Genomic DNA, 16,360 nt, shown 5'->3' on the forward strand with positions numbered 1-16,360 from the left:
ATCTACTGTTTTTCTATTTTGCAGTCATAATTTCATTATTATATGCTTCCTTTCAAATAACTGAAAACCAAGCGTCATCTTTCTCACTTTAGGCTATTAAAATATACGTCTTTGGATGTTTTTCTATTCAATTTAGTTTATTTTGAGTGATAAACTAGCTGTGTGTTTGTCTGTCAGATACAGTATTAATCAGTGTTTATATCAGCTGTGTGCAGGTGGCATTAAAGCTGAATCTACACTGAATGCTTCCTCTCTCTGAAATCAGTCTCCTGTATGCTGGTGACTTTCTCACCACACTCTCCTCAGTCAGACGCCCCTATAGATGGGAGGTGGGGTTCTGTTCATCCACGCTGACGTTCTTTTGATATATATGGAGTAAGTCAAACATGCATCCTCTGATTTGTCACTGTAGAATGTTTGATGGTTTCCCCTTCTCTGTCTAATAAGGTAACAGTGATTGTGATTGGCAGCTGTGAGGAGCTCTCTCTCTCTCTCTCTCTCTCTCTCTCTCTCTCTCTCTCTCTCTATAGGGGGCTGAGGGGACACAGTTCCTTCAGTCTCTCTGGGGTACTGGAGGTGAAGCTTGTGTTGCCTGCTGAGTTGAACAGAGTGTGTGCAGGGCAGAGGGAGATGGACAGCTGTCTGACTTTAATTCTTCTGATGTCCACAGTCTCACTCACTACTGCCGGTAAGTACGCACTCAATTATACAAACATTCTCAGATCAGTAGGAACTAGTCAGTTAGTGCTGCCCAAGGTAAAGACTAATCATGGAGAGGCAGCATTTAGCTATTATACTGTTCTTAAATGGAACAGTGTGTTAGACAAGCCCTGACACCAGATAATTTTAAGTCTGTACCCAAAAAAAACTAAACAAGTTTTCAACTTCAACAGCATTTTTTAATTTAATTTAAAATGTTTTCATAATTTTCATAATTAAAATGCACTTTTATATTTTTCATTCTTATTTGATTCTTTATTTTATTTTGTCTCAGCTCTTTACATGTTTCATTTGAAATCTGTTAGCATTTTAATTTAACATTGAATGTTAATTTAACATTGAGTTGTAGTTAGATCTCTCTCTCTCTCTCTCTTTCTCACACACACACACACACACACACACACACACACACACACACACACACACACACACACACTCACACACTTCTGTCTCCTTTAACAGACAGTGTGAGGCTGGTGGATGGTGGTGGTCGCTGTGCTGGGAGAGTGGAGGTTCTTCATGAAGGACAGTGGGGAACAGTGTGTGATGATGACTGGGATATGAGAGATGCTGCAGTGGTGTGTAGAGAAGTGGACTGTGGGGAGGCTGTAGATGTACTGCATGATGCTCACTTTGGAGAAGGATCAGGACCAATCTGGATGGATGATGTGGACTGTAGTGGATCAGAGTCTACACTGAAGAACTGTAGATCAGCAGGGTGGGGGGAACATTACTGTGAGCATGATGAAGATGCTGGAGTAAAGTGCTCAGGTAAGATTTAAAAAATACATACAAAAATATCATATCAAATATTGCTAATTATCATATCAAATATAAAACATATCTTTATCATACTAATTTTATTTTAAATTAGCTTTTCAGAATTTTTCACTTGAGTCTTACATTTAATCAACATTAAAACACTTTTGGCTCACATTTTTAGTTTCTCATACAATTATTAGCCAGGAATGAGCCAAATATTTCTAACAGAGAATATTTCTCACCACTGCAGCTCCAAGGCAAGAGTGAAAGATTAAAGAGAAAATAGAAGACTGGCTGGGAAAGAGAGAGAGAGAGAGAGAGAGAGAGAGAGAGAGAGAGAGAGAGAGAGAGAGAGAGAGAGAGCTGCTATTCTTAGACATTCAGTAACCAGAAGGGAAACTATACTCAGAGAGAAGGATCTACAGACTTTGTAAGACAGTTACCGAAGGCAGATTGTCCAAGCATTATTGAGACCATTCCACTGAGAACTTATCACACTTTATTCTTATTCAGGAATTAGTGAAATATGTCACTTCTTGCACTGATCAGTGCAGTTATTCAAATTATTTAAATGCACAGCTCACAGGATGTCCAGATTTACAGACAGTCCTCACCTGTGCTCTGAGAGAGTGGGGATGCTTCATGGAGAGACCTGGGGCATAGCAACATTGTTTACGTTGTTTTGATGAAACCATAAAACAGAATTTGAATTCTGTAAAATTAATCATTTCTTAAATCGGTGTGTTCACTTTGAATTTATAAAGATGTCACATGCAAAGAAACGTTTAATGAAAGTAACAAAACCGAACATAAAAGTGCACTAACTAAAAAAAAAAAGAAGCCAGCGTAACATACAATGACCGATAACAACTATTGCAAACAGAACAATCTTAAATAAGGTGTAAAATAATTACATAACAGCCTCCAGGTGGTCTGGCGAATGAGGGAACACACAATACCTGAGGGAGGAATGGTACAAATAAAACAAAGACACATGTAAGACAAGAATAACAAAAATAAATGCCACATGCAGAGCCACCGCTGAATGACACAGGCTACAGCAGGGAGGCTACATCACAATAGATATTTATAAAGAACCTTTTAACAGGGTTTTAATTATTCCTTTTGTTGTTCATGTGGTTTAGATCATTATAATACATAGATTTCAATCCCAGTCTTAACTAATGACCTGCACCAGGTCTCTGGGAGAGTAGTTTCACCCTATAGGAATATCTGATCATTGTACAGTATTTTAGTGCGTGTGCGTTCATTTGTACAAATGGTCCTCACCAGTGCCTTGAAATAGTAAAGGTGTTTCAGGACTTAAAAGGTGTTTAAAGACTTTTGACCAGCAAGTTACAGATGTTTGTTGAGAGTTGGACTGTACATTCATTATAAACTTGTCCAGAATGCAGCAGCACGACTGGTCTTCAATCTTCTGAAGTCCACACATATCACTCCACTCCTGCATTTCCTTCAATGACTTCCAGTAGTTGCCCACATCAGATTTAAAACTTTGATGCTCGCTTACATTGCCAAAAATGGACCAGCCCCTCCATAAATGATGTCAATGGTCAAAGCCCGATCCGTACCTTCAGTACTTCAAACTTCATGTATTGCTCGGCTTGAAATACAATGCTCCAATTCTCATGGAAGACAAGCATCAAGATTATTCTTTTCCCTGGCTCCCACAAGATTGAAAACTTCCCCTGGCTGTCCGGACAGCAGAGTCCCTTGCAGTCTTCAAATGCAGACTGAAAACCCAACTATTTATGCAATATTTAAATGACCATTGATCCTGCAGCCATGTTGAGTAACTGAAACGCTATTACTTGTTGTAGGGTATTGTTTGTTATTGCACATATTATTGTCTGAGCTTATGCATGTTTTGCACTTCTAGGCATCAACCTAGAAGTTGTTGTACTGTTGTTGTACTTCAGCAGTATTCTAGCTCATTAGTATCTTGGACTGTAACCTACTCTACTAAGATATATTCTATGAGTAAATGTCAAAGCACATTTGTAAGTCGCTGTGGATAAGAGTGTCTGCCAAATACTGTATATGTAAATGTAAATCAACATCAATTTATTACTAATTCTATCATTACAAGAAATAATTTAGATGGTTTTATACTGTGTTTAGTGTAATTATTATTAAAACAATTTCAATGCACAGGTCAGAACACCAGACTTACCGACGGTCCTCACCTGTGCTCTGGGAGAGTGGAGGTACTTCATAAAGGGACCTGGACCACAGTGTGTGATGCTGACTTTGACCAGCAGGATGCAGAGGTTGTGTGTAGACAGCTGGACTGTGGGCTTCCTGTGGAGGTGCTGGGAGCAGCTGCTTTTGGCAGAGGGGAGGGCAAGGTGTGGCCAAAGGAGCTTCAGTGTAGAGGCAACGAATCTCAGATTTACTTCTGTCCAACAACATCTTCACCCAAAAACTGTTCCCATGACAAAGATGTGGGACTGATATGTTCAGGTTATTTGTCAATATTTATCTTTATTCTTGCTATTTACATACCCATAATATAGCTTGCTGTCCATTTGCATACACGTATAATGGCATTAAATATGAATGCAAGTGCTGTTGCCGTAAGATGTCAGATGTTTGTTCAGGTTACACAGCGGCGCGTCTGGTGAACGGCTGGGACTCCTGTTCTGGTCGAGTGGAGCTTCAGTACCTCAGTGACTGGGGCTCAGTTTGTGGTGATAGCTGGGATATGAGAGCTGCCAGTGTCCTCTGTGGACAGTTGAAGTGTGGGAGTGCTGTGGCTGTGTTGGGGGCAGACTGGTTTGGGGAGGGGAGTGGCCACATCTGGGCTGATGTGTTTGATTGTCATGGGAATGAGACACACCTGTCAGAATGTCTCATCTCATCATGGAGTCGAACAGCATATTCTCATGAACAGGATGCTGGAGTCATCTGCAGTGGTATGCTCTTCCACTCATGTACACCACGTTAGTGAAATTAGTGATGTTTTGCATGCTAAAAAAATAGCTAATTAATTTCCATGTTTAATTATATTCCCATTCAGGTACTGAAGTTTTAAAACATTAAATATATTTTGCATGCTAAAATAAAAACCTTTTTAATTTTCAGATTTAATTATATTCCCATTCAGGTTCCTCTCAGGTCTTTCATGAGGGGCGAGTGCAGTTGTCTGGAGGGAGGGAGTGTGAGGGGCAGGTTGAGGTTTACTTCAGTCAGGACTGGAGGAGAGTTCTCCTGGATTCCTGGAGTGTGTCTGAGGCCTCTGTGGTCTGCAGACAGCTGGGCTGTGGCTCTGTGCTGAACTTCTCCAGCTCCTCTCCATCCAGTCCTGATCAACACAGCCACATGTGTGTGACGGGTTTCAGTTGTTCTGGGAGTGAAGCTCATCTGGGGAACTGCAGCAGTGCAAAACTGCTCAACCTCTCCTGCAGCTCCAGGGAACAGCTGTCAATCACCTGCTCTGGTATGTGTTACATTGACCTAAAATGGGTCCTTATTGTGTGATGATTTATGACATTTATCTCTTAGTATCAAAAATAATGATTTTGGTAAAACATTATTTAAGTAAAACAATTAACAAAACTGCAAAGGTTAAACTTTCGGAACTATCCTGGACATTCAATTGCGTGATTGTGTACGTATATACAGTGTTCTGTCTGTGCGTGTGTGTGTGTGTGTGTGTGTGTGTGTGTGTGTGTTTAGGTGTGTTTAACTCAGGCCACAGCTCCATCAGACTGGTTGGTTCTGGGGGAGACTGTGCAGGAAGGCTGGAGGTTTTCCACAATGGCTCTTGGGGGACAGTGTGTGATGACTTATGGGATTTTGAGGATGCTCAGGTGGTGTGCAGGCAGCTGCAGTGTGGAGTGGCCCTCAGTGCCCACGTACCAGCCTGGTTTGGTCCTGGAACTGGGTCCATATGGCTGAATGAGGTGCAGTGTGAAGGGAACGAGACGTCCATGTGGAACTGCAGGTATCAACTCTGTGGAGAAGATGAGTGTGGACATCAAGAGGATGTAGGAGTGGTGTGTTCAGGTAAAGTGTGCTGACTACTGCAGTTATTGATGTGTTTCCACCCTTTGTAGTTAATAGTTATTCAGTATGTACACTAGTTTTTACATGCAGTAATGCTTGTATAGCTTCTTGTGGTAACAGAAAATATATAAAATTGAATTACATTAACAATTCCTATAACATACAAAACACTAAGTTTAAACAAGTGTTATTTAAACTTTAGACCTTTTCATAAACTCTCCTTCTGCCCTCAGAGTTTAAAGAGATCAGACTTACAGAGGGCTGTGAAGGAAATCTGGAAGTGTTCTACAACGGAACCTGTGGAAATGTGTGTGAAAATAGAATAGATGAAGAAACAGCAACTTTAATCTGTCAAGAGCTGAACTGTGGAACATCTGGCAGTGAGAATAGTAACAAATCAAGAGTGGAATCATCTCCTGACTGGCTGGATGATCTGAAATGCAGGAAACATGACTCCACTCTGTGGCACTGCCCATCTTCCTCCTGGGGGAAAGAAACATGCAGTTCACGTGTGGCTCACATTACCTGCACAGGTAGGGGCAACCTTTCATTGATTTGAAATCAACTGATGTCTTTGCACAGAAAATATTAAACTGGTTGAAATAGCAACAACACTGAATACCACTGGAAATTCAAAGCTTTAAGTATAACAGCGCAATGATTAATGAAGTACCTTATCACAACTGCAGGAAAGGAAAATATTCAGGTGCAGCGAAGCCATCTGAAGTGCTCCTCATCTTCCTACCAGAGACAGTGCTCAAGTAAGGAAATAAATTGACCATAAAGTCAATGTGTTTTTGGCATGATTAGGCCATTAATTACTGTTGCCATGCCTATTCGCTTGTGTGTGTGTGTGATGTAGATCACATGCCTCTCAGGCTGAGGGGAGCAGAGAGAAGCTGCTCTGGGAGGCTGGAGGTTTACCATAACGCTGCGTGGGGCTCCATCTGTGATGATCAGTGGGACATCAGGGATGCTGAGGTGGTCTGCAGACAGCTGGGCTGTGGGAAGGCACTGAGGGCTGATGGGAGTGCTGCCTTTGGTGCTGGTGAAGGCGTGATCTGGCTGAACAGAGTGAAGTGCAGAGGGGATGAGATTCACCTGAGGGACTGCAGTTATTCTCTGAAGAAACACACTGACTGCTCCCACAAAGAGGATGCTGGAGTCACCTGTGCAGGTCAGAGGATTTTGCTTGATTCTGTTGTTTCAAGTTCCATGCAAAAGTCTTTTCTCCCGTTGATAATCTGCAAAAGGTTATTTTCATTGTCATTTTGGCTAATGAGAGTTAAATCGGTTAGTGCTTAATTTCTGTTTATCTTCTTGGAGAACATGAATATGTATTTTGAATGTCTGGGTGTTCTGCTTTTATATTGACAGACCCTTATGTGTCTCCTACTACTGCACCCAGAACAACCACAAGCACCTCCACCATTACAGGTTCACACTTTGTCTCTTAGTCATTTTCATAAGTGACTGTGGAAACATTATTGCTTGTTCTTCAGAGTTGTTGGTGTATATTTTTCTTTCCAGATGCTCAGAAGACAACCAGTCCTCTACAAACTAGATCAGCAGCTGTTCCGTGCACCACCCCTACAGTGGTCCTGATGGTACTGGGAGTGCTGCTCTTCCTGGCCTTAGTGCTTCTCTCTGGGCTGGTTTACCAGAACAGAGTGCTCAGGAGAGGTGGGACACATTCACACATCATCTTCAGTCCAGTTTCTGGATATTCTCTGAACATCATTAGTCCTTGAGTCTGTCTGTCTTCTGTTACACTGAAGTGACACCATATTTCTGTCTGTCTCCACCCAGTGATCTCTAAGAGGAGGCGTAAGACTCTGCCTGAGGCAGTCTATGAGGAAATCAACCACAGATACATCAATAAAAGAACCCGTGTCTCCACTCGAAGGGGTGGGTGATATTTGTGAAGTCTTCAAACTGAGACTAACTGAATTATATTTATATTATAATTGAGAGGTTTCTTCCAAATAATCGAATAACCAAACACATCTGAATGCATGCCCAGTGATCAAAATAATATTTAATTTCCAAAATTATTTGTAATTTTGTTGTGGAGCGCAAATAAGAAAATTATATAATGTAACGGCACAGCCCCCTCCTCCACAAGTCCTCCCCAAGTTCGTGTGTGTGTGAGTGTTTGTGTGAGTGTGTGTGTGTGTGTGTGTCTTCATCACCATGCCCCGACCTCATTAATCGGTTATGTCACTATCTGTCATTGTCTGTCATTATCTTTCTTGATAGTGTGCGTATTTAAGGCTCTGTTTTAAGTATGTCTTTTGTCGGTGTTTGACCCCTTGCTTGATCCCTTGTTTAACCTCTTGTTTAACCATTTGTTTGTCCTGTTATCACTTAGTTTTCTTTGTGTTTGGGTTTTGTTTTATTTGCTGTGTGCGTTAAATGTCTGTGTTCATCACAACAACGGCTCACCTCGGCATCCTGCCTCTGCCTCCCAACGTTACATATAAAACAATGAGAGAGAGGGAGAGAGAGACAGAGAGAGAGAGAGAGAGAGAGAGAGAGAGAGAGAGAGAGAGAGAGAGAGAGAGTTTGATTTTCCAGATGCTTTGGAATTCTTCTCAGGTGTACAAATAGTAATAAAATAATGTAAAATAATAGGAGCCAGTGGGTGAAAAGAGCGTTGAATGTGTATTAGAGTAAATGTGTCTTTGGCTGCATGTGAGGAGTGTGGTAATTCTGCTGATAATCATCTATTAGGCAGGGGAAACTCAACTATATTATTCCTGTACACCTCTAGTTTAGGAACAGGATGAGAAAACCACAGAGCAGCAGGTGTGTGCGTAGAGAGAGAGAGAGAGAGAGAGAGAGAGAGAGAAAGGGGGCAGAGGGAGTGAGAGAGTGTGTAAGTGAGAGAAAGTGTGTGTGTGTGTGTGTGTGTGTGTGTGTGTGTGTGTGTGTGTGTGTGTGTGTGTGAGACAGAGAGAGCTTGTGTGTAAAGGCTTACAAAGTTGTGGGAGATAAAATGTGTACATGCTTGTGTGTGCGTGTGTGCGTGTGTGTGTGTATGTGTGTGAGAGAGTGTCTGTGCCTGCAATTATTTTTGTGTGAGAGACATAAGAAAAGAGAAGAGAGAGAGGGTGTGTGTGTGTTTGTTTTTCCAAATGCTTCCTGGTTTTTCTGAGCTGCACAAATAATAAGAAAATAATTTAAAATAATGAGAGACTGTCATGAAAGTGAGTGGTGAATGTGTATTAGAGTAAATGTGTCTTTGATTGCATGTGAGGAGTGTGGTAATTCTGCTGATAATCATCTATTAGGCAGGGGAAGCTCAACTATGTTATTCCTGTACACCTTTAGTTTAGGTACAGGATGAGAAAACCACAGAGCAGCAGGTGTGTGCAGGAAGAGAGTCAGAGAGAGAGAGTCAGAGAGAGAGAGTCAGAGAGAGAGAGTCAGAGAGAGAGAGAGAGAGTATGAAAGAGGGTTGTTTGTGTAGCCTCTATACACTCTATGTAGCCTCTATACACTCTATACATCTCTGTACACCCTGGAAAGCAGTGTCCCCAAATTTCTATTATGCAGGTAAGTTTGGCTGTGTGTGGTTGTGTGTGTGTGTGTGTGTGTCTTCTGGTGTGTGGGGTCTTAGGCTGCCCTCTACTGGCTGCAGTGTTATTATTTTCATCTTCCTGTATCCAGCCCAGTTGATTATGACCACATGAGTCAGTTTGTGGTTGATTTGGTGTTCTGTACCTGTCACATGACTGTTCTGCTCTCCTCTAACAGGAAGTGTCCTTTCTGAATCCCAGCATTCAGGATATGAGGATGTGGATCAGGAGTTTGTCTCAGGTAACAGGGCCACTGCATGTGTGTGTCAAATTGGATCCATTTAGAAATATTAGAATGATGGATAAGCAATAAAATAATTTATTATTAAAACTCACCTAGCTGAACCTTATTTATAATATTCTGTCATGAATGGTTACAGAAAATGTAAAATTTTAACTAGCATGAAATATTTATTTGTTCTTTTAGATTTCCACTTTGTTTCATATGAGTCTATTTGGTAGTGTGTGTTCTTCTTTGTTAAATGAATGAGAGCTTCTTTGTATCAGAGTCTGATTTACTGCACTGGTTAAACATTTTATTCATCTGTAGATCAGAAGATGTTTTGCAGAAGTGCTTCCCCCATATTCTAACAAGAGTCACATGCAGTAGTTTACAAAAGACATATCAGAGAATTACAGTTTGTACATCATTCTCATTTCCATAGTTTGTTTTAAGTTGTGTAAAAAACAAAGTTATCATCTTTTTCCAGAAAAGTCTGTGACTGTGGACCAGCCTGAGTATTACGATGATGTCACCACCATCGGTGACCTCATAAGTGAGTTCCTTTATTAACTGATCATGTGATTCTACTTCCTTAAACCAAACTATGAAAAGATGGCTGGACTGTTTTAAAGACAGTCTGCTTTTATTGAACTTAGGTGACATAGAAAGACAGGACATACCAGAGAACTACGATGATGTCATCACTGCTGGACCCAGCCCTGATATTGTAGCAGGTGTGGTTCTGTATTGGGGATTGTCTGTCAGACAGAACAAACATTCTTACTACAAACCCATAACTGTTCATTTGTTTGGTGTGAATACAAGTCTGAATTTGTATGGGGAGCACTTTTATATTCAGTCATCATTAAAAACTGAGATCACAAATAAAATAAAAATTAATAAATAACCAAAGAAATAAATCAATAAAAAAGAAGAGAATCATTAAATAATCTGTAAATGAATGATGCCTGTGCTACTATTATGGAGCTTTTCTATGTTTTAAGAGCTGCCAGCTCAGTAACATCTGTGTGTCTCGGTACATCTGTGTTTTGGTGTAGAGGACGTATCTGAGAATTATGATGATGTCATTACTGATGATCAGAACGCTGCTGTTGTGAAAGGTATGACTAGTATTGTTACAAGATTGTAGCCTCATACATAAAAGCAGTTAATAAAATAAATGCTAATGTACTGGTATTTTCCTCTATATCTCGTCTACAGAGAATTATGATGATGTTATTACCACTGGACCAAACCCAAACATTACAGCAAGTAAGATTTTAATACAAGGCCATTTATGTCAAATGCAAGCACTGAATCAGAACAATAGGTTGTAATGTAAAACATATTTTATTGATATCAGTATAATATGTCTTCTCCTGTTGGTATAGTGGCCACACCAGAAGACTGTAATGATGCTGCAACAAACCCAAATTTTACAGAAAGTAAGTTTTTTTTGTTGTTGTTTTTTTTTGTTTTTAAATGTATAGACTGTAATGCTGTAAATATATATTTATATTATAAAACATTATATATAGTCGTTATATTTTAACATCATAATTGATCTTTGCATGTTGGTGTAGTGGACACACCAGAGAACAGTGATGACATCATCACTGCTGGACAGGACGTAGGAGGTGTAAATGTTGAGTGGCTTCCCTTGTTGTGTCCTCCACTACATTCCACCTGTATGGTGGAGTCGGTGTGTCAAATCAAGAACACAGGCAGCACAGTGAAAACATGGTCACATTAGTGATGACATGAGATGGAAATGTAATAATGTTGATGCATGACAGAGGGCTCCTATTTATATATCAACTACAGTCTCCCTTCACTTATATAACAAGTGTACCCATATTTATACAAGTGGAGACGATTGAGACAGTACTGGAGTTCAGTGCCATCTACATCTGTCTAACTGTGTCCTACAAATGCTGCGTCTGTCTAAGTGTGAGCTACAAATGATGTGTCTGGTACCTTGAATCATGCAAAGGCTTAAAACTAAGACAGAGCTGGTTGTCATAAATGATAATAGGCTACATTTTATTCTTAAGATATTTTATTTAAGGCACAGTATTTGTACATCTTCATATATTTCTTGGAAATCATGGAATTTCTTAGCACTGTAGTGGTGATTAGACAAACACTGAGGCAATTTGTTTTACTCACTCATTAACATTTAACAAGCTTATTTAATACAAAAATAAAATATTTTAAGCTATTTTAAGATTTTAAAAATATTTCAACGTACTCTTTTTACAGACTATGAGGACATGAAGGAGGAGCCTCAGAAAGAGATGAATCACATGACGAAGAGACCACACCAAGTGCCTTTCCTCAGGAAATTACATTTGAACTACTTCAAACTCAAAAAATGATTTCTAGCATTTTGCACAATATGTAACATTTTATACCACATTGTTTATTTCAGCTTTCAGCTGGAATCACACCCAGGTATAAAAATACCAAAGTTTCTTTCGCAGCCAAGCGTCACCAATTGTTTCTCACCATTTTTAAAAATGGTAATATGTAGTACATAATCAAAGCTGAAAAGCTTTATCTCATCTATCTCTCTTGTTCTTCTATTGAAATAAACACGTCATCTTTTGCAAGATCTCCACATTTAATCATTCTGAATACTATTAGAGGCCTAAACTTACATTTTCAATTCTCAACATCTTAGCAGCCTAGTAAATTAACAAATAAACAAATAGACTAAATAAAACATTTATTGTAAAAGGCTCCTTATTCCTTTTTAATCTGTACTACTTAGGAGTCGCATCACAAAAATACACATGAAATAAAACATTTAACGTTTTACAACCTATATTTTTAGCGAGGAAATTACACCTTAAAGGCATTCAGTAGTTTCTAAAAATGAATTTTACAACTTCTGTGATATTCTGTAGTATTTTATGTAATCCTACTTTTTTTCTTCATCTACACTTTCACACATTTCAGAATTCGGTGAGCTATGCAGTTTCTGAGTTTAAGATAAATGGGAGAGTTTTGTTAATGGCACAAAAGTTACATTTATTAACATACGAAAAACACAACGGCACTCACATATAACGTAAACAGTGAACATGAACACACAACGACTAACATTACCGATGTGAACATTAACACAGACAACATGACCATCGTGAACGTGATCAATAACCGCCAGCGAAGCAGCGTCCCACAGCGGTGTAAGTGCACGCAGACATTAGCAGACTAACCACGTGCAGGCGCGTGCTCAGTACAAAGGCGTGGGGGGTGGGGAGGTCCGTGACAGTATTTAATCAAAATGTAAAGACTTAATAACTGACTTCATTTATCATAACATAATATTCTAAGGTCTTGGCTAATATTAAGGGTAATTAAAGGCAACCAAAGACATGCTACACTATATGAAGTGGAAGAGCTTAGCGATTGGCATTAGGTAGTCCAGTCATCAAATTAGTTTCCTCCAAGAACTGAATGAATATTTTTGGCAGCAGAAAGTCTTTGGTGTGCAGAGGTTGCAGTGAGCTGTGTTTCAATACGGAGATGTTTGACCCACCTCCTAACCTTTTTGTTTGTTTTTGTTTTTTTGTATAGACAAATTATGTATGATTGTTGCGGAAAGATTATTACTTAAATGTGTTTATAATCATGTAGGGCAAGTCTGAAAAAGTATCAAATTTTTTTTTTTCAAAAGTATTCTTGACTCATTACAAGCACATCATTTTTTTCTAATTTATCTGCATAGAGGAGATCAGGGTTGGTTGTCACCTGGGTTGGTTGGCCCATTACTCATATTCTGTAAACTGTGGGTATATCTATAGAAGTATTGACACTGAAATGTTCAGATTTGAGGGCAGAAGCCAGTTTCCATATTTCCCTCTCTCTGACCTGAAGAGACCTGATGTAAGATCAGTTTTGTGATTTTCCATACCATAAAGTCTGATTTTTGGAATCATGTATTGAGAGGAAACTAAAATACCTTGAAATCAACTTTTTCACTAAAAACCGTGGGGAAAGTATTGTAGTACCAATTATTAGTTTGAACTGTTTCCTCAAATGTTGACGTCCTTAACATGCCCTTTAGTGTAACTTCCTTTGTGGTGGTGGTTGTCACACTCATGATGACGATGATGGCACGTACCATGTCAATCAAGGTGTGTTCATGTTCCTTGAATTTATGGTGCAAATATCAATCAAACAGTTTGATATAACTGTAAATATTCTACTCGAAGCATTACATTAAGTGAACTGAACAGTTTTAGATTTAGTTCTATGGATATTTATTCACAGAAATATTTGCTACATTTTTCATTCATTTCTCTTTAATGAGAATGACATTTTGGTAAAATCTGTTATTCTTTTTTATACAGTCATTTATTAAAGATCTAATATAATTTCACCATGACAACCAGCCATATGCTGTGTGACAACCAACCCCACCATGCAGCTGGTCTTCACAAATGCACATGTATTCAACATGTATTCAAAATCTAATAGTTCATTATACCACTAGTGTAACTGTATAAGGTTCTACTGCCTTTGTGCAGGGAGACACTCTGCTATTTCATGATGTCTAGGTTTGTCTGATGTCTGATGGGAGCCAAACAAAAAAATATAAAAATAAAAATGTTCGCAGACCTGAGCGTTCCCCATTTTCATGGCAACATAGTCACTTCCGGGTTTTCCAGTTTTCGTCTCCATGGTTCCATGTCTCCTCCCCTTTGTGTCCAGCTCTTCCTAGTTTGTCCCTGATTGTAGTCCCATGTAAACCCCGTTCCTACATCTCTTGGTTGTCGGTCATTGTAGCTTTCTCTCTTTGTTTTGGTAAGGTTGTCTTTCATGGTTTCTGGTTAGTTCTCGTTGTCCATGCTCATTGTGCTCATTGTGCATGGTTTGGACATGGATCCTCTTCATGTCACCTGATAGGACCGTCCATCCAGATAGGACTGAAACCATCTCCAAGCAGAGCCAGTCATACCAAGCCTGGAAAGAACAGAGAGAAGAATGATGTGGTTTACTGTGTTAAAGGCTGTTGAAAGGTCTAGAAGAATCAAAACAGATGACTGTTTGGCAGCTTTAGCGGCATGAAGTTTCTCAGTCACCGCTACGAGGGCCGTTTCTGTAGAATGTGCTGGTTTGTCGCCAGACTGATTGGGATCATGCAGCTGGTTCTGGGTGAGAAAAAGAGCCAATTGATTATAAACTGCTCGTTCAAGGGCTTTTGAGAGGAAAGAAAGAAGTAATACTGATCTGTAGTTGGTAACGCTGGAGCTGTCAAGTGTGGCCTTCTTGAGGATTGGTACCACCCTGGCGGTTTTGAATGCAGTAGGCATGTATCCAGAAGATAAGGAGTTGTTGAGGATGACAGAGATGAAAGGAAGCAGATCTCTTGCGATTGTCTGGAACAGAGCAGAAGGAATCAGATCCAGCAGACATGTAGTCAGATTGCTGGAAGTCAGGAGTTGAAGAATTTCATCTGTGGAGAGAAGAGAAAAAGAAGTCAGAGAGTTGGATGTTGAGGAATGTACATTATTTGGAGGAGTGGGAACAGAGGAAAAGGACTGGTGGATTGCTGCAACCTTCTCCTCAAAGAAGGTGATAAAATCTTCCAGAGTTAGAGATGAGGATGGGGCAGGGGGGATTAAAGAGAGAAGAAAAAATAGTGAAGAGCTTGCATGGATCAGATGATGATGATGATTCGAATTTCTCCCTGTAGTAGGATGACTTTGCAGAAGTTACTTCCAGTGAGAACTTGGAAAGGAGAGACTTGTATAAGCTAAGATCTGAATCTATGTGAGATTTCCTCCACCTCCTCTCTGCAGTCCCTAGTTCTCTCCTGTGGCAGCGAAGTGTTTCTGTTAGCCAGGGGGGAAGGACTTAGCGGGTCTAGAGGAGAGAGGGCACAGAAGATTCATTGATGAGGAGAGTGTAGAAATGAAAGTGATTTGTAACTTTATCCAAAGAGAGAGAGGATAGAGAGTCAGGGTGAGGAAGGGTGGACAAAATAATAGAAGTAAGGGAAGAGGGAGTTATGGAGTGCAGATTGTGGCAGAGGAAGGAGGAACATGTTGAAGAGGACTGGATGGAAAGAGAAGGAAGGGAGAGAGAGAAGGATAGAAAGTCATGGTCCGAGAGGTGGAGGGGGGTGACTGTGATGTCTGATGTTGTGGTGGTACGGGTGAAGATCAGGTCCAGAACATTGCCCGCTTTGTGAGTCGGAAGAGAGTGGTTGAGGGTGAGGTCAAATACTGTCAACAGCGGAAGGATGCAGGAGGAATGCAGCTTGTCTGATGGAAGGTTGAAGTCTCCAAGGAGAATGAGTGGATTTCCTTCAATGGGGAAATGACTCAGAAGGATGTCGAGCTCATCAATGAAGTGATCTAGGGAACCTGGAGGGCGGTAGATGACAATGATAAGAAGTATGGTGGGGAAAGACACTGTAATGGCATGAAATTCAAAAGAGGAGATGGAAAGTGTGGAGAAGGAAAGTGGAGTGAAACGCCACTCTCGGGACATTAGTAAACCTGTGCCACCACCCCTGCCAAGACACCTTGGAGAATGCATAAATGAAAAGGCAATGGACAGGGCAGCTGAAGTCGCCGAGTTCTCAGGGGTGATCCATGTTTCTGTCAGAGCCAGGAAGTGTAGGAAGTGGAGGGATGCTAATGCTGAGATGAAGGCAGCCTTCTGGACAGCAGATTGGCAGTTCCAGAGCCCTCCTGCCACCACGATATGTGATGGTGTGAAGCGTTGTGAGTCAGTGAGGTTGCTGAGATTACTGAGATTGCGACATCTATGATTGTGTCGAGGAGATCTGTGGGATATGTGGACAGGAATTGTGAAGCACATTTCAAATGTTTGATTTGTGGATGTATGAGATAAAGGATTGAGATAATATGAGAAGATACTTAGCTGAGTTTGTGAAGTCCTGTAGGTGAGATGTAGATGAACTGAGTGAGAACACCACCATACCTTCTCCAGATGTTGAGTCGTCCTAATTTAACTCAGTTCAATAAGTGCTGAGCCCGCCCCTCAATTCACACCTAAGGTCAGGGTG

At 40.3% G+C, this 16,360-nt stretch overlaps 1 protein-coding gene across 1 annotated transcript; it reads left to right on the top strand.

The window, feature by feature from the left end:
• Window positions 1-574: 574 nt before the first annotated feature.
• On the top strand, window positions 575-11,945 carry LOC145659829 (antigen WC1.1-like). Its single transcript, XM_081723140.1, has 20 exons — window positions 575-688; window positions 1,183-1,491; window positions 3,658-3,966; window positions 4,104-4,418; window positions 4,610-4,942; window positions 5,182-5,511; window positions 5,745-6,044; window positions 6,201-6,272; window positions 6,374-6,688; window positions 6,889-6,948; window positions 7,042-7,194; window positions 7,321-7,419; window positions 9,271-9,333; window positions 9,803-9,868; window positions 9,972-10,219; window positions 10,376-10,436; window positions 10,537-10,587; window positions 10,707-10,760; window positions 10,899-10,959; window positions 11,576-11,945. The coding sequence occupies exons 1-20, from the start codon at window positions 631-633 to the stop codon at window positions 11,691-11,693; spliced, it is 3,375 nt and encodes a 1,124-aa protein (XP_081579266.1). The 5' UTR covers window positions 575-630; the 3' UTR covers window positions 11,694-11,945.
• Window positions 11,946-16,360: the final 4,415 nt, after the last annotated feature.

This window comes from Electrophorus electricus, chromosome 11 (genome assembly GCF_041902795.1).
Source record: "Electrophorus electricus isolate QZ-2024a chromosome 11, ASM4190279v1, whole genome shotgun sequence".
Taxonomy (NCBI): Eukaryota; Metazoa; Chordata; class Actinopteri; order Gymnotiformes; family Gymnotidae; genus Electrophorus; species Electrophorus electricus.

Excerpts from the sequence above, each read along its gene's own strand:
- LOC145659829 (XM_081723140.1), top strand. The coding sequence starts at position 631 with ATGGACAGCTGTCTGACTTTAATTCTTCTGATGTCCACAGTCTCACTC. Across the intron at positions 7,195-7,320 it reads GAACAGAGTGCTCAGGAGAG|TGATCTCTAAGAGGAGGCGT; the intron begins GTGGGACACATT and ends GTCTCCACCCAG. Across the intron at positions 7,420-9,270 it reads CCGTGTCTCCACTCGAAGGG|GAAGTGTCCTTTCTGAATCC; the intron begins GTGGGTGATATT and ends CTCCTCTAACAG.